Below are 22,739 nucleotides of genomic sequence, written 5' to 3'. Positions count from 1 at the left end.
TTTCTAGCACATCTTTTGATTTTTATTTTGTTGAGTTTTCTTTAGGGCTCTCAGAATTCTCTATGTACACGTAAGGTGAGTACATGTGTCTATAATGAGAAGTACATGTTTCTGTACATGCACAAGTAGAGACCAAAGGTCCACATCAGTTATTTATCTATGTCTATTATTCTCCATCGTTTTTGGTTGGGGGGGGGTTGGGGATTTTTTACCATCTTTCTCACTGAAACCAAAGATCTGGCTATCTACACACACACACACACACACACACACACACACACACCAGTATCTAGGTTTTAACCTGAGCATGGGAACAGGAACTCAGGTTCTCATGTTTGTGCAGCAAGTATTCTGCCCACTGAGCCATCTCCCCAGCCCACCAAGCAGAACCCTTGAATTTTTCTTCACAAATTTACATTACTTAGTTCAGCCTGGAGTGTACACCTGCTACTCAAGAGGATAAGGTGAAAAGGTTACTTGTGCCTCCAAGTTCAACATCAGCCTGGACAACACAGTAAGATGCTATCTTAAAAAAAAATCATTTGTGAATGTGACTTCCTCCTCTGTATCTTGTAAAGGAACTGCTGCTAAAGGTATTGTTGATCTCATTGGTATCCAGTGCATGCTTTCACTCACGGAGTTTCTCCAGGACAGGATCCTGCTATGTATCCAAGACTTCCACAAACACATAAACCTCCTGCCTCTACATCATAAATGCTGGAATAAGCAGCATGTAGCAGCACAATGAGTTTTATTCTTTTCTTTTGCCATCTACAGCACCCCCAGTGATGTTCCTCTAGATCATATCTAGATCATAGATCCTTGAATAATGACATATTTCATGGTCTCCTGTGAACTCAGTGTTGACTAACTACAAAGAGCCTCAAGAGGAAATTAAAATATAATCAGGGGGTTATTTTATATCCTTTTATTTCTAAATGTGATATGAAAGAAGAAATTTTATTTCTAAATGTGATATTAAAAAAAAACAGTAACCAGCTAAAAACTCTATTTTTATTTCATTGATTTTGAAGTCAGAACAATGTTGAATTTTATAAAAATGCCCCTTAAGCAACTATGGAACCCAGGTACTGGGGTGTGTGTGTGTGTGTGTGTGTGTGTGTGTGTGTGTACTCACGCGTGCACACGTGACTATACCATTTGTTTTGATCAGCTGACATGTAGCTTAAATTATATTCCATAATTTTGAACATCTTTACTTATCTAAAATATGCCTTACTTGATTGTGAAATTAGATTTTGTTTTATTTTTGTTTGGTTAAGTATGTTGCCCTGGCTGGCTTGGAACTGCCTATGTAGATAAGACAGGCCTAAAACTCAGATTTCTGCCTTCTTCTCCCTCGCATATGCTGGAATCAAAGGAATGCACCACCATGCCCAGCCCTGACACTAGCATCTCAACATGCTATAAGGTTCTCCATATAACTGTATTATTTAGGAGTTTGCACTGACATCTAGAAACCACACAGGTCTGAGATTTATTATGTTCTTTGTGGCGATGAAGTCTATGTTGTCTAGCCTGAGGTCAAGTGTTCATCTTGCCTCAGTCTCCTGAATAGCTGGAACTGTGTGACGTAATATAGTGAAACGGCCATTGTTTAGATTTAGGTTTTCTTTCCATCTCTGTACTAGACTGTGTAACATTATTACAATTCCCCTGTGAAGGCTTCCTAATCTGGTAGTTTTAAGGAAAACAAACACAATTTCTTGTCCAGCAATACATCACTTTTAGTAATTATGTGTGCGAGTGTGGTATGTTTGTCATTTTTTTATCTGTGAATATCTCCCACTTATAATTACCTTGCATATTTATTTTTGATTAGCTAATATTTTAATATATAGCTATTTGTTTCAACATAGGAACCAGGAAGGTAAAACATAACATAAATATTTATTAACATAAAAATCAAGTTCTGATAACAGAAAAGTGCCCTGTAGTAGAAAGGTGACTCAAGTCCGGCAAGGAAGACCCTATGTCCTCTGCCTCCTCACTAGGTAAAGCAGGGGAAGATCCAATGGACCACTGTGACCACTTCCTTCCCTACTCCAGGCCTCCATGTCTATACCTGATTCTAATAAAAGTTAGGAAGTGGCCTTACCCTATAATGAGGGAGGGTAGAAGATTAAGTCACCTGTCTGAGAGGAGTGAAGCAGGTTCTGAACATGTGTCTAGTACACCTAGCAGAGAAGTGAGGTTACTACATCTTATGCATGAAGCCTCATTAGTTATCAAGGGAAACAAGGAAGACCTCAAACAGCTCATGGATGAGCAACTGAAAAATGTAAAGGACAGTTTCTGTGAAAGGCTTCCTGATGCCCTGAGCTGATCACTGTGTGGGTCTAAAACCCAGAGAGACACACCTGACAATGGGTGCTTTCACAAAAGGACTTAGCATCCTTTGATTCATCCTGTCATTTCTAGAGTACAATCACTATAAAAACAGACATCTGACTGCAGATATGCAGACAACAGCAAATGCAAGGGGCGCATACCCTGTCCTCCCTGCCTCCACAGAGTACATAATGCATCTCAGAGCCCTACCTTCTGCCCAGCAGTTCCCACTTCAGGAACTGCCCAAGAGAACAGTCAAGTGTGTGTTCAAAGACTAACATTCACAAAAACTAGACACAAAATAGAAGTCCCCAGTTAAGGAGCTGGTTCATTAAACATGGTACATTCAGACACAGCAATCTGGATAAATCAGCAAGCAATGCTTCAGAGGACTATTTATTTAGTGGATGAAAGTCAAGATACAGTAAGTAGCAAGTGGGGAAAGACTGGAAATACAGATAACAAAATGATAACAGAGACTGGATTATGAATTATATTTATCCTCTTCTTTGGACTTTTACTATCTTTCTAAATTTTCAACTATATGTCTTTCATAATCAGGCGGGAGGAAACTGTTACAAAAGGAACCCTACAGTACCTTGCCAGTAGCAAGTGGAGACATTGTGGCCTCAGGCCACTCAGTTCCTACCCTTCCACGTGTGTGGAGAGTATATGGAGAGCCCAATGGGGACCACAGGGCTTTGAGAGTATGGGGGTTGGCCCCAGAGTCTTCCAAGATCCTAACTGGCTAGCTGACAAAAGAAGAAAAGAAGACCTCCCCAGACAAGGTCACAGAAAGCTTGGTGAATGAATGAGTACCCAGTGTCCAGTTGTGCTATGCAAAGAGGCGTGATTCTCCTCCGACCATCTGCTGTCCGTGTTTCCACTTGTTTCTTCAAAAGATTCTGGCAAAGTAGAGTCAAATAAGTGAATACCAAAGTTTCAGCTAACCACACCCAAATATCAAAATAATCAAGCTGTCCTTTCTTTTCCCTTTATGATGAGAACATTTAGCTCGTCTAGGAAACCAGCATGAACTATACATAGTATGGGTAGCCGCAGTCTCCATGCTGCACAAGAGAACGCTAGGACTTGGTGCTCATGTTGCCTTCAAACCCCTGGCACCCACCACTCTTCTCTCCACTCCCATGAATTTGACTACATCTCTTCTCATCAGGCAGTACTTGTGCTTCTGTCTCCGTTTCACTTTTAGGGTGTAAGCATTAAATGTGCATATATCATGTATTTTTCACTATGGTGATGGAAAATAAAGGCTTCTAAGGAAATGTATTCTAATTCTCCTTTCCACAGCCTTGTTGGTACAAAAAAAGTTAAGCAGCTGCCAAACTTAAACATGTTTACAAGGCATGTTTTTGATTTAATACAGGGAAGCATCTAAAATAGAAAGCTCCCAGCTGAACTGGCTAAAAGAGCCTTCTTCCCTATCAGTACAAGGCATGACCACATTTAACCTTAGGCTGTAAGCACATGACCTCTAACAGCCATTAGGTATTTCAGGGGCCTTAAGATAAAGGTATGAACTTGTGAGCCACACTCTTGTCACAAAGTAGTTACTTGCAAACCAACTTTATTTATAATAAATTAAAAAACAATAAATATGTCACTCTGTAACACAGGCTGAACTAGAACATATTATATATAGCCCAGGCTGGGTTCAAACTTGCAGTGATCATCCTGCCTCAACCTGACAGGTGCTAGGTTTATAAATATGACCCATCATGCCTGGCTTCCAAACTGACTTTTATCATGGCTTCCTTCCTCCATAAAAGGCAGATAACTGTGGTTCCCAATCATACATTCTGTCACATTGCCCTAGAGAGGCTTGTTTGCCTCTACAAGCTCCTGAACATGACTGCTTTCTCAGTTCTCAGTGAGCTCCATGCCTCTGATGCTGCTCTGCCCCATTATCCCTGTCCACCACTAAAATACAGACTTCCAGACGAAGGGGAACCCAAATAGATCTAAGGACAATCAATCTAATTTCTCAGAATCTACAATTTCCTAGAGAGATGAGTAGGTGAAGGCTTTGCAGTTTCTGCACCAAAGGATAACCTCTTCTATTGCTCCCTGGGGAATAAAGACCTATGATAAAGGTTTATTAGCATGGGCCCCAGGTGGCTAGGGTCCAGCCTCATACTCACCACATACCTTCTTCACCATCACTCATGCCCCGGCCCTATCTTTGTGCCCTGTGCAGACCTCCTGTTTCATATTCTATCTGTTCACCCCATTTGCCCTGTCTCTAGGCATGTGCTCAAGTCTTTTTAGTGCCACTGGACCATGCCCTCACCTTTCTGATATCTTCTAGACTTTCCCCATTGACCACACCCGTGACTGAGGATGCTGAGCTTGTCTCCCTAGTAGTGGCATTCTTCTGATCCAGCTGCTGCTGCTGCTGCTGTCTCCGCTGGTACTTAAGCATCTCAGGGTTCTCAATAACAGCTGTAGAAAGCTGGGCCTCAGTCATTATTGCCAGGCTCTTGCCATAGGTGGACTGGTGAATTCGGCTCTGTAGGAAGCAGGGAGAGGTTTGACACATGAGTTTGAGTATCACCATGGCTGAAGCTGCCAACCAGCAGCTGCAGTATAGTGCTGACTCTTCTGGCTCTAAGAGCAGAACAACAGCTCAGGAGGCCAGCTCACCATCAGTTCCCACTGGACTGCCTGTCACTGACTAGACATGTCTGTCAACAACCTTCATCTCTCACAAGATGTTACAGTCTCCTGTACATCTACAGTTGAGAAGACAGTGGAACACTGACAATAAATCACCTTTTACATTGACTAGTGTAAAACATATGGCCATGAATACTGTCTCAGCTGAAATGCAGATTCTCAAATTGGTTACCTAAGGTTCTTGTGTTACACCAAGAACCTTAAGCACTCTCACAGAGCCAACATGCTCTCTCAGCTCTTATGGATGCCAGCCACCACGGCAGGAGATCTCATGCAACTACCATTGCCTCTAAAGAGCACTGGCGGCTTCTCAGCTCCCTCATCATGGTCCTTCTGAGCAGGATCTCCTCCCAGCCCCAGGACTTGTTAATCCTCTACCATAACAAGCAAGACAAGAACCTCAGGAGAAGAAAGGCAGCATCCCACAACACCATATTAAGCAGTTTTCATAAAAACATGCCAAGAAGCAGATCCACAAAAAGATGTGCAAATGAGTGCTGTATCCTGCCCAGGAAATAGGGACTAGAGTTAATCAGTATCTGGCTCAAACCAGATGATGTCTAGTTAGAGTTAGTAGGCAGCCTTCTTCTACGACAAGGACTTTGAGACTCACTCCTGTTAGGACCTAAGCAGCCCCAGGAACCTTCCCCTTCCTACTGTCCTGTCTCCTGTCCCCTCTCCCAAACCCAACCTCTGTAATCTCAAGCTAAATTTTTATCTTGGCCAAGACTTTTCTAGAGTTCCTTAAACACTGTCACTGTCAATGATCTGGGAGATGATAAAATACATGGGACTCTTGCATAAGCTCTCACATTGACTCTCCAAGAGGCACAGAAGGGCCCAATGATCCTTGATGACAGGGGTAAGGCAGAATGAAGATTCTAGGTCACTCAGAAACTTACTCCTTCTTTTAAAAAATCACTGACAGGCTGCCCCCCATTCCAAGCACAGTGCAAAGGTAAACTCCAACCCAGGGGTTTACATCTTAGCTGAGGTGGTGGTGTCGCACAGAGATTAAGAGGTAGCTTACCCCCAGCAACAGCATCACTAAGAGGATAGCTGCTGACCTGCTCTGGGCTTCCACAGAGCTCCATTCAGACAAATGGATATAATACCCCATTAACGGTGGCAAAAGTCTGTCGGTAGAAAGAACAGTTTCTGTGTCTACAGCAGGTAAAGCAGAGCCTTTCCCAAAGCCCATATAGAAGTACAGGGAGGCCCCATGCTCTGAGAAGAGACATAGACAAGGGAGCCTGACTCAAAGGCAGCAGGCCTACTTCACACATCCAATTTTCTAATTAAAGGCAGAGTAGTCCTGACCAAGGGCCATGCTATTTTCTTAGGCTTGGGTACCTCACTGATGAAATAGATGAAACCTGCTTTATAAATGTTACTGCTATTAAATAACTCAAGTCCTTTCTTATGGCATCTAGGGAAAAAAGGTTTGCAGAGAAACTGAAGGAGAGAAGGAGGAAAAAATACAAACCATGACAGAGGGCATAGATCAAACACAAAGCTAAGAAGCAATAACAAGCAGATCTTCATGGAGCTTAGCCCAGTTCCTACTTTTCAGTAACTGGGTTTGGTCTCTTGGTGCAAAGACTCTATGGGAAAGTTTTCCATCAAGTTTTCAACTTTATCTTATTTTTTTAATTTTTTTTTAAAAAATAAAAATGGCCAGGTAGTGGTGGCTCATGTCTTTAATCCCAGCATTCAGGAGGCAAAGGCAAGGGAATCTCTATGAGTCTGAGGTCAGCCTAGTCTGTTGAGTTTCAGAATAACAAGGGCTACACAGAAAAAAACGTGTCTTGAAAAAACAAGCAAACAAAAAATGGTTCTCCATTGGTAGTCCTCAAGAATCCCTTACGAGTGATCCTTAAACCAACATGAACTGTGAATTGCTAAGTGACCTCAGCATTTGCTCACTATGTGGGAAGGAGGCTACAGGTTTGAGCTCCAGCATCTACAAGCCTTACTTTGCAGATGACTGCTTGTTAGTTTATTCCTTTTAAACCAGTCTTACTACATAGCCCAGGCTGGCCCTGAACTCTCTTCAGCCTCTTTGGGATTAAAGGTATGCCACTGCACCCAATAACTGTATGAAGTTTAAATGATAAATACATGCAAAACCTGTACTTGGGCAAGAACCTGGTATAGATGCTAACAGTGACCAGTATAAACTGTCATATAACTGCTGCTGTGCCAGCATGAAACAAGAGGATGAAAGGATGAAGGACATGACATAAACAAGAACCCCATGGAAGTGACTCCAACTCTTTCCCACGGTGCAAGCATCTTTACAGCCACTGCTCTCTCAGCAAGAACAGATGCCCAATTTATTCTTTGCTCCAATACTTATTTCTGACATGAGTATTTATTATTAATCTACTTTTTCAAAAATGATTAGCATAATTTATAAAAAGCAAACATTTTAGAATAGTTAAGAAATGTCTTCCACAAGAAGAGGACCCAATTGAAGAGGTCTCAGAGCCAGTATTGTAGAACACAGGCCACAAGCCTACCTTTTCCTCCTCGCTCAGGGGGTCTCCAAGTTCATCCTGAGAGAAATCAAGGAACGCCACAGAGCCGTCCATGGAGCACACCAGGATACCCAACCCATTCAGAGTCCTGAAAGAGACAGCTGTCAGCAGCCTAGGTGGACAATGTACCTGAAGTTGCCACACGAGGATGTTCAAAGAACACTCTGATTGATACTAGAAACCTAAAGCTCCCTTCTGTGGCCTAAGGACAGGGGCAGCCTTTGGTGCCCTTTAGGGCTAGGTACCAGTGCAGAGAACCTCTTACCAAATTTTCTAAAAGTTTTCAATTTCTGTTTTCTGCTATAAACCTACAGAATGCCCAGTTTGTCCAAGCAGACATTTCCCTGTAACAAACCCTACTTGTGGTGACATTCTCACAGGAGCAGGCAGTGATGCTGTGAAACTCACACAGGAGCAAGGCAGAGATGCTGCTACCTGAGTAGAGTGCAAAGTGCACCTTAGGGGCTGCACTGCCAGAGGAAGGTGATAAAGGTGACCAGGCTGCCTGGCTGTAAAGTAGGCAAGAGGTCTCAGTTTGGAGTAGCCAATGCACTGTAGTAAAAATCCATCTTACCAGGAAATATCCATGATGGACTTGTCAAACAGCTCGTGGATGACAACCAGAGGGCGTTTCAAACACGTGAGCTACAGGGAGAAAAACGTTAAAATTAATGAAGTCACTGAGAACCAGCCTGTGCACTCAGTTTAACCATCTTTATGAGCTCAGGAGCTTTGGTGACCTCCGCTAACATACGAGGCACAGTCAACTCAATCAAAATACAACTGTCAAGACCACAAACTGGGGTTACCAAGGCCTGACAGACTTTACACACTGAAGAAGCTACAGTCTGGCAAATAAATACAGCTTTGTATTTATTCAGCAATAGCAAAAGCAGAGATCTACCGAGCAGGATGAGATGGTCTCAGAAAGAACCCAGTTCACCTTCTCTGGGCACTGAGCTCTGGTCCACACTATTAAAGCCTCCTGCAGTTACATAAGTCACTCAGGTTCATTCCTGTATGTCAGAGCGCTCCTAAACACACACCAGTATAAACTTCCCTTAGTCAAACACAAACTGTTAAACTCTCATGAAAGCTGGAGAGATGACTCAGCAAGAGTCAAGAACACTTGCTGCTCTTCCAGTGGACCTAAGTTCAGTTCTAGCACCCACATCAGGCAGTTCACAACCACCTCTAACTCCAGCTCCCAGGAGATCCAACACCTTCTTCTAGCATGGTGTGCTCACACTTGCTTGTGTGTGTGCAACACACATACATACAGATACACACATAAGAAGGGCGAAGGGGTCTGGAGAAATGACTCAGTGATTAAGAGCAATTAATATCTTACAGATCTCACAAGATTGGCTTCCAGCACCCATATGGAAGCTAACACCTATAATTTCAGTTCCAGGGGACAGACACCTCTTCTGGACTTCACAGGGAACCAGTTACACACATGGTACACACACATACATGCATTCAAAAAACTCATATACATAAAATAAAAATAAATCTTTTTTTTAAATTTATGAACTTGTAAATATTTACTTTAGTCTTCAAAACAAAGCATATGGCTGTGGCTATCTTTATTTTCCTCATACCATGAACATGTCATTGAATATCCTATGAAAATATTTTGCAGATGATTCTATAATATTCAGCAGATACATGTTCACCAGCTAGTCATTTTAACATTATAACAAGCACCATCTCTCATACCCCCAGTACCTGACTACTCTGAAGACAGGGGCAGAGCCAAGTCCCATAGACTTGGTAAGAATGCACTTATTCATATGATAGGGGTCTCCCTTATGCCATGGCAGATTATGGGAAGTTGACCTACTCTGCCTTGCACCTGTAGCCTGGAATGTAAATACAGAGGAGATATAGGCACCTGAGACTGGAGGATAAAACTAGACTCTGAACTAACTGGATCCTATATTAAGTATCTTGGTCCACCATAATTCTATTCCCAGAAAATAACCACTTTGTTCACATAATGTTACTGTGCACTGTGTAAAGCTTATCCTTGTGTTATTGAAACACTGCTTTTCATCTGGTTATAATCCAGACATGGCATTGTAATATGCATTCTAAGAATTGTCTGTCTCAAAGTTGTGTAAACATTGCTCCCCAATTATCTCTGATTGGTTAGTAAAAAGCAGATTGGCCAGTGCCTGGACAGAGGAGATAATAGGGCTGAACTTCTAATGCCAGCCAGAAGAAGGGAAGAGAGGGAGAAGTTTTACCATGAGGTGAAAAGCCAGGAGCCACCATGAGAACATACAATGAGCAGAGAGAGCCAGATCAATATTTAAAATGCAAGTATCACCAGGCAGTGGTGGCGCATGCCTTTAATCCCAGCACTTGGGAAGCAAAGGCAGGCAGATTTCTGAGTTGAAGTGAGTTCGAGGACAGCCAGGGCTATACAGAGAAACCCTGTCTTGAAAAAAACAAACAAACAACAACAAAAAAAAAAGCAAGTATCTTGGAAATTTTGGCTGGAAAGTAATTAGCTTAGTTTAGAGGATTAGAATAGATTAATACCCACTCAGTTATTATGCCTTAAAGCTTGTTGAATAAATCAAATAGTCTCTGTCTCAATTATCTGGAAGCTAGCCAGGTTAGCCACTTTTAAATTTGCACTAACAGAACTTTGTCCATTTTCCCATGAAAATCTGGAGTATGTACACCCACTTGATCTCAGAATTTTATCAAACTAAGGCAGCACCCTTAATGGCCTGGGATAAGGGAAAACACAACTCAAAAAAAGAGCACGCCATGAACTGTGAGCAAAGACCCAGAGTGAGTGTGAAGAGAATGCGACCTGAGTCCCTTCCAGCAACACATTTCTCTGTACAAATTATAATGCATGGAACCTGAGGGTAACTTCCAAATACATACTCAAATATATTCTGCTTTTGAAGAAACAGCTTTAATTTTTTTTAAACTCATGTGTATATGCATGTATGTGTGCGCGTGCATGTGTGCATGTGTGTATGTGCGCGTGTGCGTGTGTGTCAGACTTTCAGCATGTTGGCATGTACCTAATGGCTAGGACCACAGTCTGCAACGCATGTGGAATCGTCTCAGGTCACAGAATATCAGCCTCTGATGATAAGAAATTTAACCTTTCAAAGCCCTAACTTGGCAAACTGTCACAGTTCACTCTCAATCCATCACTGAATATATGCTGAGAATCTGCACAATGGACACTGAGTTAGGTCCAAAGAGGCTTAAGACAGCACCTCCCCTCCAGCATTACTGTCTAGCAAGTCTAACAAGGAGAATAGGATGTACAGCCTTAACCATCAGTGTTATCTGAAGTGTCAAATGGACAAATAAATGTAGATACCAATTAATTACATAAACAAGTCAACACAGGCAGGCCAGGATGGCAGGTAGAAAGAACTCAACCTGGGCCTCACAAAAAGACCTTTTCTCAACTAAAACAACCTTAATATCTGCACACAGGAAAACACATGAACAGTTCATGATATGTTCATAAAGTTAAACCCTACCCAACAATGTGGGGGAGGGGGAATCACTGGTAAATACAACACAAGATTTTCAAAACCCAATATGTGAAAGAAATAACAACACTAAAAAAAAAAAGAAAAAAAAAAAAAGAAAAAAAGGGATACCCTGACAACTGCTTTTACATTAAGTTCAACAACAAGCCAAACTCATCAGTTAAGAGAGGCTTTTAGAGCCGGGCAGTGGTGGCTCACGCCTTTAATCCCAGCACTTGGGAGGCAGAGGCAGGCGGATTTCTGAGTTCGAGGACAGCCTGGTCTACAGAGTAAGTTCCAGAACAGCCAGGGATACACAGAGAAACCCTGTCTCGAAAAACCGGGGAAAAAAAAAAAGAGAGAGAGAGGTTTTTAGTGCAGCTACTTTCATAAAGGCAGGAACAGGAAGTATTCTAGGTGGTAGTGACACAGCACAAACATACCCAACAGACAAGTCACTTGATCTATGGTAATATAGACACAAAGAACTTCCTAGCAGAAAGCAACACAGCATGCCAGCTATGACACTGACAGCTGAAGAAGATTGTCTAGGTGGGGTCAGAGTGCCGTCTCTTGGTCAGGCCCAACCTCAGTGCTTCTTCCTAAACAACAGGAAAGCCTGCGTGCTTCTGAAAAGGAGCTGACACGAGGCACAAGGTGAGGAATACACTGTATACCATCAAACACAGTGAAGTCCTCCAGGCTCACTGTCCTCCCAGGCCTTAACCTATCACAACCAAAGCTCAGGCACTTACCCAGACAGAGAGTGAGCGGTCCTTGCTGCCAACAGCACAGCAGCAGTATGGGCAGCTGGGCTTTGCAGAACTCCCATTCTTCTGCTTCTTCTTGAAGATTTTTGGGTTGAATTTCTAAAGCCAAATAACCACAGTTAAAATAAGTAATCAAATACCAAGATGTCCTACAAGTACAATACCCAAGCATACCAGGTAGCTTTGGTCAACTTGACACAAACTAGAGTCTGCTGGGAAGAAGGGATCTCAATTGAGGAACTGCCTCATCAGACTGGCTTTAAATGTGTCTGTGGAGCATTTTCTTGATTAATGATTGATTTGGGAGGGCCTAGCCCACACCTGGGCAGGTGGTCCTGAGTTATATAAGAAAGAAACCCAGTAAGCACACTCCTTCATGGTTCCTGCCCTGACTTTGCTCAATGATGGACTATAATCAGAATATGTAATCCAAATAAACCCTTTCCTACCTAAGCTGCTTTTGGTTATGGTGCTTATTAGAGCAGCAGAAAGCAGACTAGAAGACCAAGCATCAGAAACCCCAGATCTCCACCCACAGATAGAGGAGTCCCTCAGACTACAAGCTCGGCACTGAGCATGCATGACTCAGTCTTGAAAAGTACAATGAGATACTTTGCTGATGGTGCAAATGAAAGCTCAAGAAGGTCAGAAAATAAATGCACAGAACGATAAACTGAAGACTGGAGACAGCACTACCACATGCTCTATGAGACCAGCAGACAGGTCAAAGGAATAAAAGTTATTTATTTATATGAGTACACTGTAGCTATCTTCAGACACACACCAAAAGAGTGCATCAGATCCCATTACAGATGGTTGTGAGCCACCATGTGGTTGCTGGGAATTGAACTCAGGACCTCTGGAAGAGCAGTCAGTGCTCTTAACCACTGAGCTATCTCTCCAGCCCTCAGTTCATCATTGCCTGGCAGAATCAGCAGCCTTAGGACCTGAGGACAAGTTGAACTTGCTAGGGGACTTCAGACACCATAGCCTGCTCACTGCATCCCTTTTTTCTTTAAATGAGTGTTTTGTCTATATGCATGTTGCTGCACAATCTGCAATGCCTGTGAAGTCCAGAAGATGGTGTTGGAGCCCCTAGGACTGGAGTGAGCTGCCACATAAGGAAAGCTAAAGAGACTAGCAGGAGGTCCTCTTAATTCTTTCTCCCCGGCTATATCTGTTTGTCTTATGGATGGACAATGACCTCCTTAACTGTCTGCTGCCATGGAGAGCTGATTCCCTGAGGTACCTCACTGATGCTTTAAGAAAGACTAGGCACACAAATGGATCAAGAGGGTAGAGCTCTTAGAATCATAGAGGAGTATATATGCAGGTAGAGAAAGGGTAGGTCCTAAGAACCTGGTGTCAGATGCATAGAGAGGCTTTCCCTCCAGAGGGCAGGCAGGAATGACCAGATACTGGACAAGATGGCGAGTGAATGTGTGTGCTCTGAGCTTGACCTTCTACTACTACTAGTTAGGCTTGCAAAGTTTTGTGGGTCCTGATATGGTGTTAACTTTCTTACAGAGCAGTTGAGGACCACATAAAAGAAAGACACAGAACCACTGTACTAAATATGAATCGGCAACTTCAAACATATATCAAGAAGGCCCTAGTCTCAACAAAATTCAACATGGACTCCCAACACAATTTTAAAGAAGCAGTATTTTATTTTAATCCAAAAAAAAAAAATTTAAGATACAATGTATGACACTTGTTTATGATTGATTTAAAAAAAAACATATAATCAAAAGCCCATTTTGATCAGGTTCTGGATAATCTTTCACAATCATCAACCTAACCATCAAACTCTTATATTTGGTTATTCTACATAAAAAAAAAAAAATCCAGATTCTAAGAGGTTATTTGCTTAATAGCCTGACTTGGACAGTCTCAAGAAATTCTAATTAAAGCCACCCAGTGTTGAGCTCATTCTCTCAAGTCTAAAAGATGAACAATGGCTCTCTGGATACATGGGCTTAGCTGTAACTTGGTAATAAAGCACTTGCCTAACATGAACAAAGCTCTGGGCTCCAACATCATAAAACAACAAAGACGGATGCACACACCAGTACTCTCAGAATAGGCTGCTTGCTGCTGGGTGTAGGGAGAAGCACACCATTCCAAGGGTACCCAGAATGCTCTTTGTTCACAGGAACTGGGCAAGGGAGTATCTATTGGCAGACATAAAGGCTAGCACAGAGCTACAATATTCCTAAGACTGATCCAAAAGATATTTACCATATTAGAATTTAACAAATATAAAACAATCCCATATACACTCCCTAAGCTCTAAAGACACATGTATGTCACTGCAGACAGCTCAGGAGGGTACTGATAGCTAGGATTTCTGAGGTAAGGGACACTCACCACAACAGTCACAGCTTTCCGGTGACCCACAAAGTCCATGTTGGTCTTCCAGCCCTCTCTTTCGATGATCTGAGCAGTGGGGCCAGAGTTATTCATGGCATGGGCAGATACCAGGTAATGGCCATCAGGAGACCAACTAAGCCGGAGCACATGCGTTGTTCCTCCACACTGTAAATAAAATCTAAGCTTGAAAGAAGTTCAAGAAAACTCTCACCTCGAGGATAAATCAAACTGTGATTTACAAATGTATGTTCATGGAACATGCACCATATTTCTACCTGAACTTTATAGTCTCTCCAGGTGGCAAACCAGAAAGAGCTTTCTGTCAAATGAGTATGGAAACTGACATCATCCACTCCGCACTTACCTACATGACTGAACATAAAACACTAGAAAACAGGATATGAAAAGACCATTGCTTTAGACCACCAGCTCTGCATGGGCCAAACCTATCTGCTTCTGTACAGGACCTGCTGGCCCCAGCAGAGAGTATCTACAAAGCATCCTCCAAAAAAAAAAAAAGCGCTACAGTAAAAAATGAAGGAAAAAAAAAGGTGCTACAGACACCCACCCACAAGCCAAACAGGAACGTGTGCCTGTAGCACGGTAGGTGTCATTACCCAGGCTCTTTAAGTTGTCTCTACACTTTCAACTAGCGAGGACACCTGTGAAGAAGAGATTTATATAGTCCTAATATACTATAAAGAGGCATAGCAGAAAGGCACTAGGACTATACTGGCCTGAAGGTTGATGCAGGTAGCCCTTCATAGACTCCTCCCACAAAAAAAAAAAAAAAAAGAGGAGGAAGAGAAGAAGAGGAAGAGGAGGAAAAGGAGGAGGAAGAGGAAGAGGAAGAAGAAGAACAACAACAGGAACAAGAATAAGAAAAGGAAGGGAGGGAGGAGGGAGGGAGGGAAGGAAAGAGAAGAGGAGAGAAGGGGGGGAGGGACGAGAAAAAGAAATAGGTCCAAAACCAAACAGGAAGTGGCACCAAGAATTAACCAATGGGATCAAGAAACTTCTGCAAAGGAAACTATCAGCACAACAAAAGACAGCCTACAGAATGGGAGTCTCTGCCACCTATTATTCAAACAGGATATTAATAGCCAGAGTATATAAAGAACTGCAAATAGCTGCTAGAGGAAGGGGAGCCAATTTTCTTCAGGAGTATAGCCACTGGTACCCAGGAGCCAATAAATAACCCAACACCCATGTACATGTAAACAACCCAAATTAAACTCAGAAGTCTCTTTTAAAAAAAGAAAAGAAAAAAGAAAAGAAAAGAAAAGGAAAGGAAAAAAAAAAGCCAGAGAGTGGTAGAGCACACCTTTAACCCCAGCACTTGGGAGGCAGAGGCAAGTGGATCTCTGAGTTCCAGGCTGTCCTGATCTACAGAGTGAGTGAGTTCCAGGACAGTAAGGGTTACAGAGAGAAAATCTGTCCAAAAGAAAAAAGAAAAAGAAAAAGAGAAAAGGAAGAGAATTTAGAAAGAAGGTTTCCAGAGAAAGTAGGAGATAAGTGAATATGAATAAAATATACATGTGTATAGACTGAGCTGCCAAAGAGTAAATTTTAAAAATGTTTTTAAAAGGAACAGTGAAAATTAAATAATCCCCCCTCAAAAAGTAAAACAGACAATAAATGGGCTAAGAAAATGAAAGACCTCAAAAGAACATTTTCATATATTCTTGAAAGTGTCTGCTGTCCTTAGCCATATGGAAAATGCAAATTAAAACTACTATGAGATTCTACCTCACGCCAGTCAGAACATCAATCAAGTTCTGAGGCAGTAACACATGCTGATAGGGATGTGAGGGAAAGGAATGATGATAGGGTGCAAACTGTGCAGCCTATATAAAAATCAGAACATTAAGAGATACAACACCGTATGATCCACCTTTATCACTGGGCATGTGCCCAACTCTCTACCCTACCACAGAGATGCCTAGACATCCAAGTTTATTATAGCTGCATTACTTAACCCCCAGGTGCCCATGAACAAAAGCATGGATAATAAAAGTATGGTATACTCACACAAAGAGGAACTTTATTCAGCCATACAGAAAAAAATCAAATTTTGAAATTACCAGGAAAATCTCTAGATCTAGAAATTATACTCACCAAGGTAAGCTACACTCAGAAAATTCTACATGTTCTCTCTTGGCTTAGGGTGTGTGGGTGTGTGTAGGTCATGAAACTAGAAAGGGACCACAAGACGGGAAAAGAACAGTTAAGGAAGTGCAGCACTCAACAAAGCATAAGACATAGGAAGTGGGAAGGAGGTTACCAACATAAGAGGCTAGAGAAAGGGAATGTAATTCAGGGATGAGGCAGGAGGAAGAGCAACAACAATAAATTATGTTTCAAAATGCTATAGTGAATCCTAAAAGACTATATGCTAATTGAAAATACTAAAAATAAAAATATAATATTTTTCATTTCAAAGCTAGCCATTGAATACTTCACCAGAAAGAAAAGATTTTTATCACCTAACTCATAAAACTAAAGACCCCTAAACTGCATGTACCACATGGCCTGCACCATGGCCAGCTCCCTCTCTGTTCAAGAAGTATAGCAGGGGCAGAGGCCATGCTCTAGACTGTTTCCAGTTACCTCATCAAAAGGTTTGGTGATGCTAGTCTCTAGCTGCCAGTCCAGCGTCCTCCAGACCTTCAAACTTCGATCATCAGCTTGAGAGGCAATATATTTACCAACAGGGTCCCAAGTCAAACCTTTCACTAAGCCAGAGTGACCTCTCAGAGTTGCAAGAATTTCTGTGAAGAAAAAAAAAAAGTAAAATATGAACAGGTGTTATCTATAGGAAAAAGAAAATAGCCACCACAGAAACGTTAGTTGTGATGGCCGATTGAATGGACCTGAAGGGACCTGAGTAGTCTTACTTGACCAATCCCACCCCTAAATGCAAGCAGAAGAGCCCCATGTTTCACCTCCACCAAGGCAAAAGCAAACTAAAAAAAAAAAAAATGGCTACATCATGCAAACCAGCATAAACTAACACATGTGAGGGCCACACAAGACCCAGAGGGTACAAGCTGGAGTCACAGCTGCTAATTCTGACTCCAAATCTTATCTACAGCAGGATCAGATATTTGTAAACTGGAAGATCCCTCAGCAATTCTGATGTGACCCTCCTAGACAGCCCCTAGAGGCTAACAGCTCAAGAAGACCAACATGTAAGGGTCTTTTAAGTCAGTTATCTGGAAGTCAATGCTGAAGACACAATTTGAGATACCCCATTCGGATCTGTAATCAATGCTATACCAGTCTCTAAAACTGTCCCTCTCCTAAGGCATATGCCTTAGGCACTGCCCCTCCCAACACATGCCAGTAGTAGCTTCAGAAGGAATTAAAATGACTTAAATCCACTCAAAACATGATGTGTTTTAGTCTGTGAGAAAAATGGGCTCAAGAACCACGTAGGATGTGTAGATCCCTGGCTATCCTCAACTCCCTTTGTGAACCAGGCTGGCTTCAAACCCAGAGATCAACCTGCCTCTGCTTCTTAATGCTGGGATTAAAGGCATATGCCACCATGCCTAGCTATAACAAATATTTTACTAGTTATTAACTGTAACACTATACCAAATTTTATAATCTCTCATAATTTTAAATATGAAAGAAGAAAAGCTACTCTCTTGTAAAACTTCATTTGTGGTACCCCACATCTGCTGGATGGTTTTAGCTGAGATGGCCACTGAGCTGAGGTAGGAGCCCAAAGGCAAAAGGTACACACACATATTACATGTGAAGTGCCAGCATCTCTAAGTGCCAAATGTCCCCATGCCACCTTCATGAACTATGACACATTCAAGCTAGTGCTCAGCTAGTTTTTCTCTAGCATAAATCTCTTTTTAAACCTTAAACAAATAGAATTGATAAGGAACAGCAAAACTGGGATGCTGACAAGAAACTCAAATCCTTGACTACTTAACTTTATGTGATCAAGATTATACGGAACAAAAAAAGCGGGACAACCCATTCCCCTTCCCCACCCTGCTCCACATTAACTAGCATTACTGTAGGCAGCAGGCCTTTTTGGTTGCTACACAGTAGGGGGAATCCCAGACCTGGGAACTTCACGGCATTCCAAATGACGACAGTGTTATCCACGCTGCATGAGGCCAGCCAGGCGTCGTGGGGAGACCATGCTACATCCATCACATCTGGAAGAAGACAGGGTGTGATGGTAAGACCTCTTACCTGGTGTGCACTTGAGGGACCGTGGGTATGCAACAGCAGCCTTTTCTGTAGGCCAGGTCAACTGACTCTGCAGCTTTTACTCGTGACTACACCTAGTCTGAGACCCTAACAACTACTTTTATTTTGTCATTTTCCAGTGAGCACTAAATTGGCCACAGTGCCCCATGCTGTTTACAGACAAAGCAACTGAGGACACAGCCTGCTTAAGAACTTCTAGGTCATGTGACTTCAAGCCCACATATTACAACCACACCCTGGGATTTCCTGCTTCTGTGGCCCCAAAGATACTCTGTTGCTGCTACCTGTTCTTCAGTCTCTGCTGGGCCATCTCCAGAACCTTCACACCAGTAGATGAGATATCAAAAAGCATGCAGTAGAATACACATGCAAATCCAGAGCATTACTGCCTGAGTGTCACAGAAGCCAGTCCCCACAACTAATCTTCCAGGAACATCCCTTCTCTGTTGAACGCCACAAAAGCAAGTGCCACTTGTTTCTTACTTTCCTTTCTCTCCTCTCCTTCCTTCCTTTCTGTTTTGTTGTTGTTGTTGTTGTTTTGTTTTTTTAAGATAAGGTATCACATAGCTCAGGCTGGCCTAGATGATAAGCCAAAGATGACATGACCTTGAATTCCTGATCCTTGAATTTCTGCCTCCACTTCCCATGTGCTAGGAGTATGAGTATGAGCTGCCATGACCAGTTTATTAACCCTCATATGTTTGTGACCCAATTTTATTACCTATAACATAGTATTTTTTTAAATTCCTACCTTCCTAAGAATATTGTGAGATGAAATGTGAGAAGCTGCAGTAGAACACTACCAGATCTGTCAAGGCACTAATACCCATTAGCTGTGTTAGTGACAATGACCATTCTTGCCCTGGTATAAGAAATGTGGTTTCATATATTTTTCTAACACCAATACCTGGTACAGTTAATTGTCAGCTAGTCTTCTCCCTGCAGGAACATTTTTTAAGATAGAAGAAAGATATTCAAAGCTTAGTTGTAACTTTTTTCTAGATGTTTTTAACGACAGCCTGCTGGATCTTCCTTCCCTTCATGGCACTGTGTTTGATGGCATACAATTCATATATACCAACATGTTTCATTTCATACGCTGTCTAGGGCATCTTCATAGCTTCCTTTGTCTTACTCTATATTCTACATGGAAACCATACACTACCATAAATAGACCTAAATTAATACTGAACACTAACTACCAGAGTTCTATTGTTTCGCTGAGATAGGGTCTTGCTTTGTAACCCACGCTGGTCTTGAACTCAATAAGCTGCTAGGATAACAAAGGTTTGCCAGTTGCCCATGACTCTGTAGGCTACTTTTCAAAGCCCTCTATGAGCTGGGCATAGTGGGTACAGCAAGACTAGGCTACATATCAAGACCCTATCTCAAGATAAGAAAGAAAAGACTCCTGTGCCTTTCTACTTCTACATACACTTACTTCAAAACATATTAATGAGGATTATGACCATTTTTCCTTCTAGTTTATTAGGCATAATTTTCAATATAAGCCTTAATTAGATTACTAGTAAAAGGAAATCTAAAGTAGTCTTTTTAGATTAATTTGCTCATATTAGGACTGTCTACTGTGAAATCATTCTGAACAGTGGATGTTAACATAAATAAACTCAGTGTCTACTTGATGAAGAAAACAAAAGCTTACAGTTCTGTAGGAATAGGCATATAAGCTCCAAAATATATAATGCCAAGTCTACAGCAGAAAAGATGTAGTCAGGAGTCAGGCATGGTAGTGTACCCCTTAATCCCAGCACTCAGGAAGCAGAGGCAGGCAGATTTCTGTAAGTTCAAAGATAGCCTAGTCTAGAAACTGATGTACTCAAATAGAACCCACAAAATAGACATGATTGTCTTAGCAATTTGCACACTATTATCCATCAACATCAACTAGTCAGTTCCCACACTGTGAAGAAGCTTAATAAAGTAGACTGTTACTATCCATCTTAATTTCTTCTATTCCTGTAAGCAAAGCTAAACGCAACACCTGCTAACCTTGAAAATGTCACCTTGTAATTGGAGAAATAGGTCCACTATTGTACAATCTATATATACTTTCAGCTTGTTTGTGACAGTGTCTTGCTGTGTACAACATAAGGGTCTTGAAATCTTGCCTCTCTATTAGTAGTATTGTTTATTTCATGTTTTTACACTATACTATGGTTTTTCAGAACAGCTTATATATTTCAAAAGTATTTATATACCCAAGGGAGACATAGACAATTAACTTGGGAGGTGGCTTGTAAGAGAACAACAAAGAGTGAGACTAAATGCTTTGCTTGACATTTGTAGCTCTTGTATCAAGTTTGAAGAAGGGGATTTTACAAGTTACTCTTTCTCTGAGATGAATGCTTTTTCAAATTATCACAGCCAATGAACCTTGATTCTTACCCACACCTAATGTCTGTGCCACCCTCCAAGCAGAACCATTGTTCATTGAAACAGTTGGTGAATGACTTTATGGATAGACTATCTTAATACCTACACCATTTCTTAAATGAATATAACCTGTTCTCTGTGGGCTGAGAATAAAGTCACTCACTCAAGTCAGATAGTTTTGACCATAGCAGGAAGTCTGTATCCAAAAACTGTGCCTAAAATTCATTTCTTGGCGCAGCAGAACTGTCAACTATCAACTTAGCTATGATGGAGGTAAAATCCTTCGGTGATGTGAGGGTCATTGAAGTACAGCCTTATTACAATGAAATCCAATGTCTAAAAATTGTTCTTATTTTGGGCTTGTAGCACAGTAAGAGCCAAGATTTTAAACTCTACTAAATACAAAACAAACAAACAATCAAAAAGACTTTATATACTTATGTTCATTTAAGAAAATGCTAGTAATGATGTATTATTTTGAAATATACAGTTACTATGTTTGGAGTTATTTAAAATTTATACTGAGAAAAATGTATATATTTTCAGTATTGCTGTAGACAACCATCTACATAACACTGTTAAATTGATTGCTGTTTTATATCAAACAACTTTTATAACTCATTTTTATTATTATAATATTTTATTAAAAAAAGAAAATTAATAAAATTTATATTGAGAAAAAAAAGAAAGAAAATGTCACCTTGGCTAGAACTGATAAATATTTACTTCTATCTCAATTATCTAGTGTTTATCTCCTATGCATTTGGGTGTATGATGTATTTCTTGAGGCTTTCAATTAACTTCATAAACAGCTTAATGGTTATTATGGGGCATGTGAAAAGAATCCATTGATGAGTCCACGTAGTACACAAAGTTCTTCAATACAGTATAGCCTTCTTCAGTGCTGTATCACCCAAAGCTTACAATGTGTCAGCTACTGTGAATGATATTCACTGTAACAGTATTTATCCACTGGACAGTCTAACATCTGTTAGACTTGCTTCTCAGAGAATCCACACCTGTAATAATTTTCTCTGAACTCCAGACATGGAGCTTGTCTTTAAACTGTTACACCGCTCTATTCCCTCTGACTAAGATCAGCATACTTGAGCTACCACCCCTAACCCAACCCTTTATGATATAATTTCTGGTTGTTATTATTCCCCCTATCATTCTAGCAATTCCAAAAGGACAATTCTTCCAGAACATGAGGTGGGGCTCAAGGTTGCTTACACTCCTCAGTCCCCTTGGTTTCTGCCATAGACATACCCACAGCAATACCAAGAAATCTTCCAAAACAGATTACTAAAATACCTCCAATCTTGATTCCAGTCTTCCAATTCCAATCAGCAATCCAGTTCATTCTCAACTCACAAGAGCAGTGCAAGCTGCCAACAAGTCAGCCTGCTTCAATCCAGCTCTATCCCTTCTTTCTTGAGCTCATCCAATGTTACCAACAAGACTTAAAACTACCAAGACCACCAGTGGCTTCCATGTTGTTAGGTCCAAATCAATCCCACTTAATCTAAGTAAACAGTCTTCTCAATTGTTTCTCTCTACACACACCCTTTTTTCTTAAAGATCAAGCATCTTTATTTACAGATTATATTATTCTATATATGAGATTTTAAATTCTTCACTGGTAAACTTTAAGATCTGATTACTTTCAGCAAAGTGTCAGGGTACAAGAATAAATATTCAATATCAGTAGTTTTCCTATATAACAATAACAAACACGTTAAGAAACAAATCTGAAATACAATCCCATTCACAATTGCCACAAACATGCAAACAACAAAACCCTGATAACAAACCTACAGATGGGAAAGACCCATACAATAAAAACTTTAAAACACTGAAAT

The 22,739-nt window shown here is 41.2% G+C and overlaps 1 protein-coding gene across 6 annotated transcripts in view; it reads right to left on the bottom strand.

Annotated features, from left to right (window-relative positions):
• Positions 1-22,739, bottom strand: part of LOC116085703 (protein HIRA) — a 96,732-nt gene that overhangs the window by 42,775 nt on the left and 31,218 nt on the right. For all 6 annotated transcript variants that reach the window (XM_031363390.1, XM_031363392.1, XM_031363389.1 and 3 more), the window contains 8 exons: positions 18,333-18,428; positions 16,858-17,018; positions 14,245-14,412; positions 11,860-11,973; positions 8,164-8,234; positions 7,572-7,677; positions 4,664-4,882; positions 3,172-3,257 (listed from right to left, as the gene is read on the bottom strand). In XM_031363390.1, coding sequence (XP_031219250.1) covers positions 3,172-3,257; positions 4,664-4,882; positions 7,572-7,677; positions 8,164-8,234; positions 11,860-11,973; positions 14,245-14,412; positions 16,858-17,018; positions 18,333-18,428 — 1,021 coding nt within the window. The remainder of the gene's footprint in view (positions 1-3,171; positions 3,258-4,663; positions 4,883-7,571; positions 7,678-8,163; positions 8,235-11,859; positions 11,974-14,244; positions 14,413-16,857; positions 17,019-18,332; positions 18,429-22,739) is intronic.

The sequence above is a fragment of the Mastomys coucha genome, unplaced genomic scaffold (assembly GCF_008632895.1).
Source record: "Mastomys coucha isolate ucsf_1 unplaced genomic scaffold, UCSF_Mcou_1 pScaffold12, whole genome shotgun sequence".
Lineage (NCBI taxonomy): Eukaryota > Metazoa > Chordata > Mammalia > Rodentia > Muridae > Mastomys > Mastomys coucha.
This window is presented reverse-complemented; position numbering and strand designations above follow the sequence as displayed.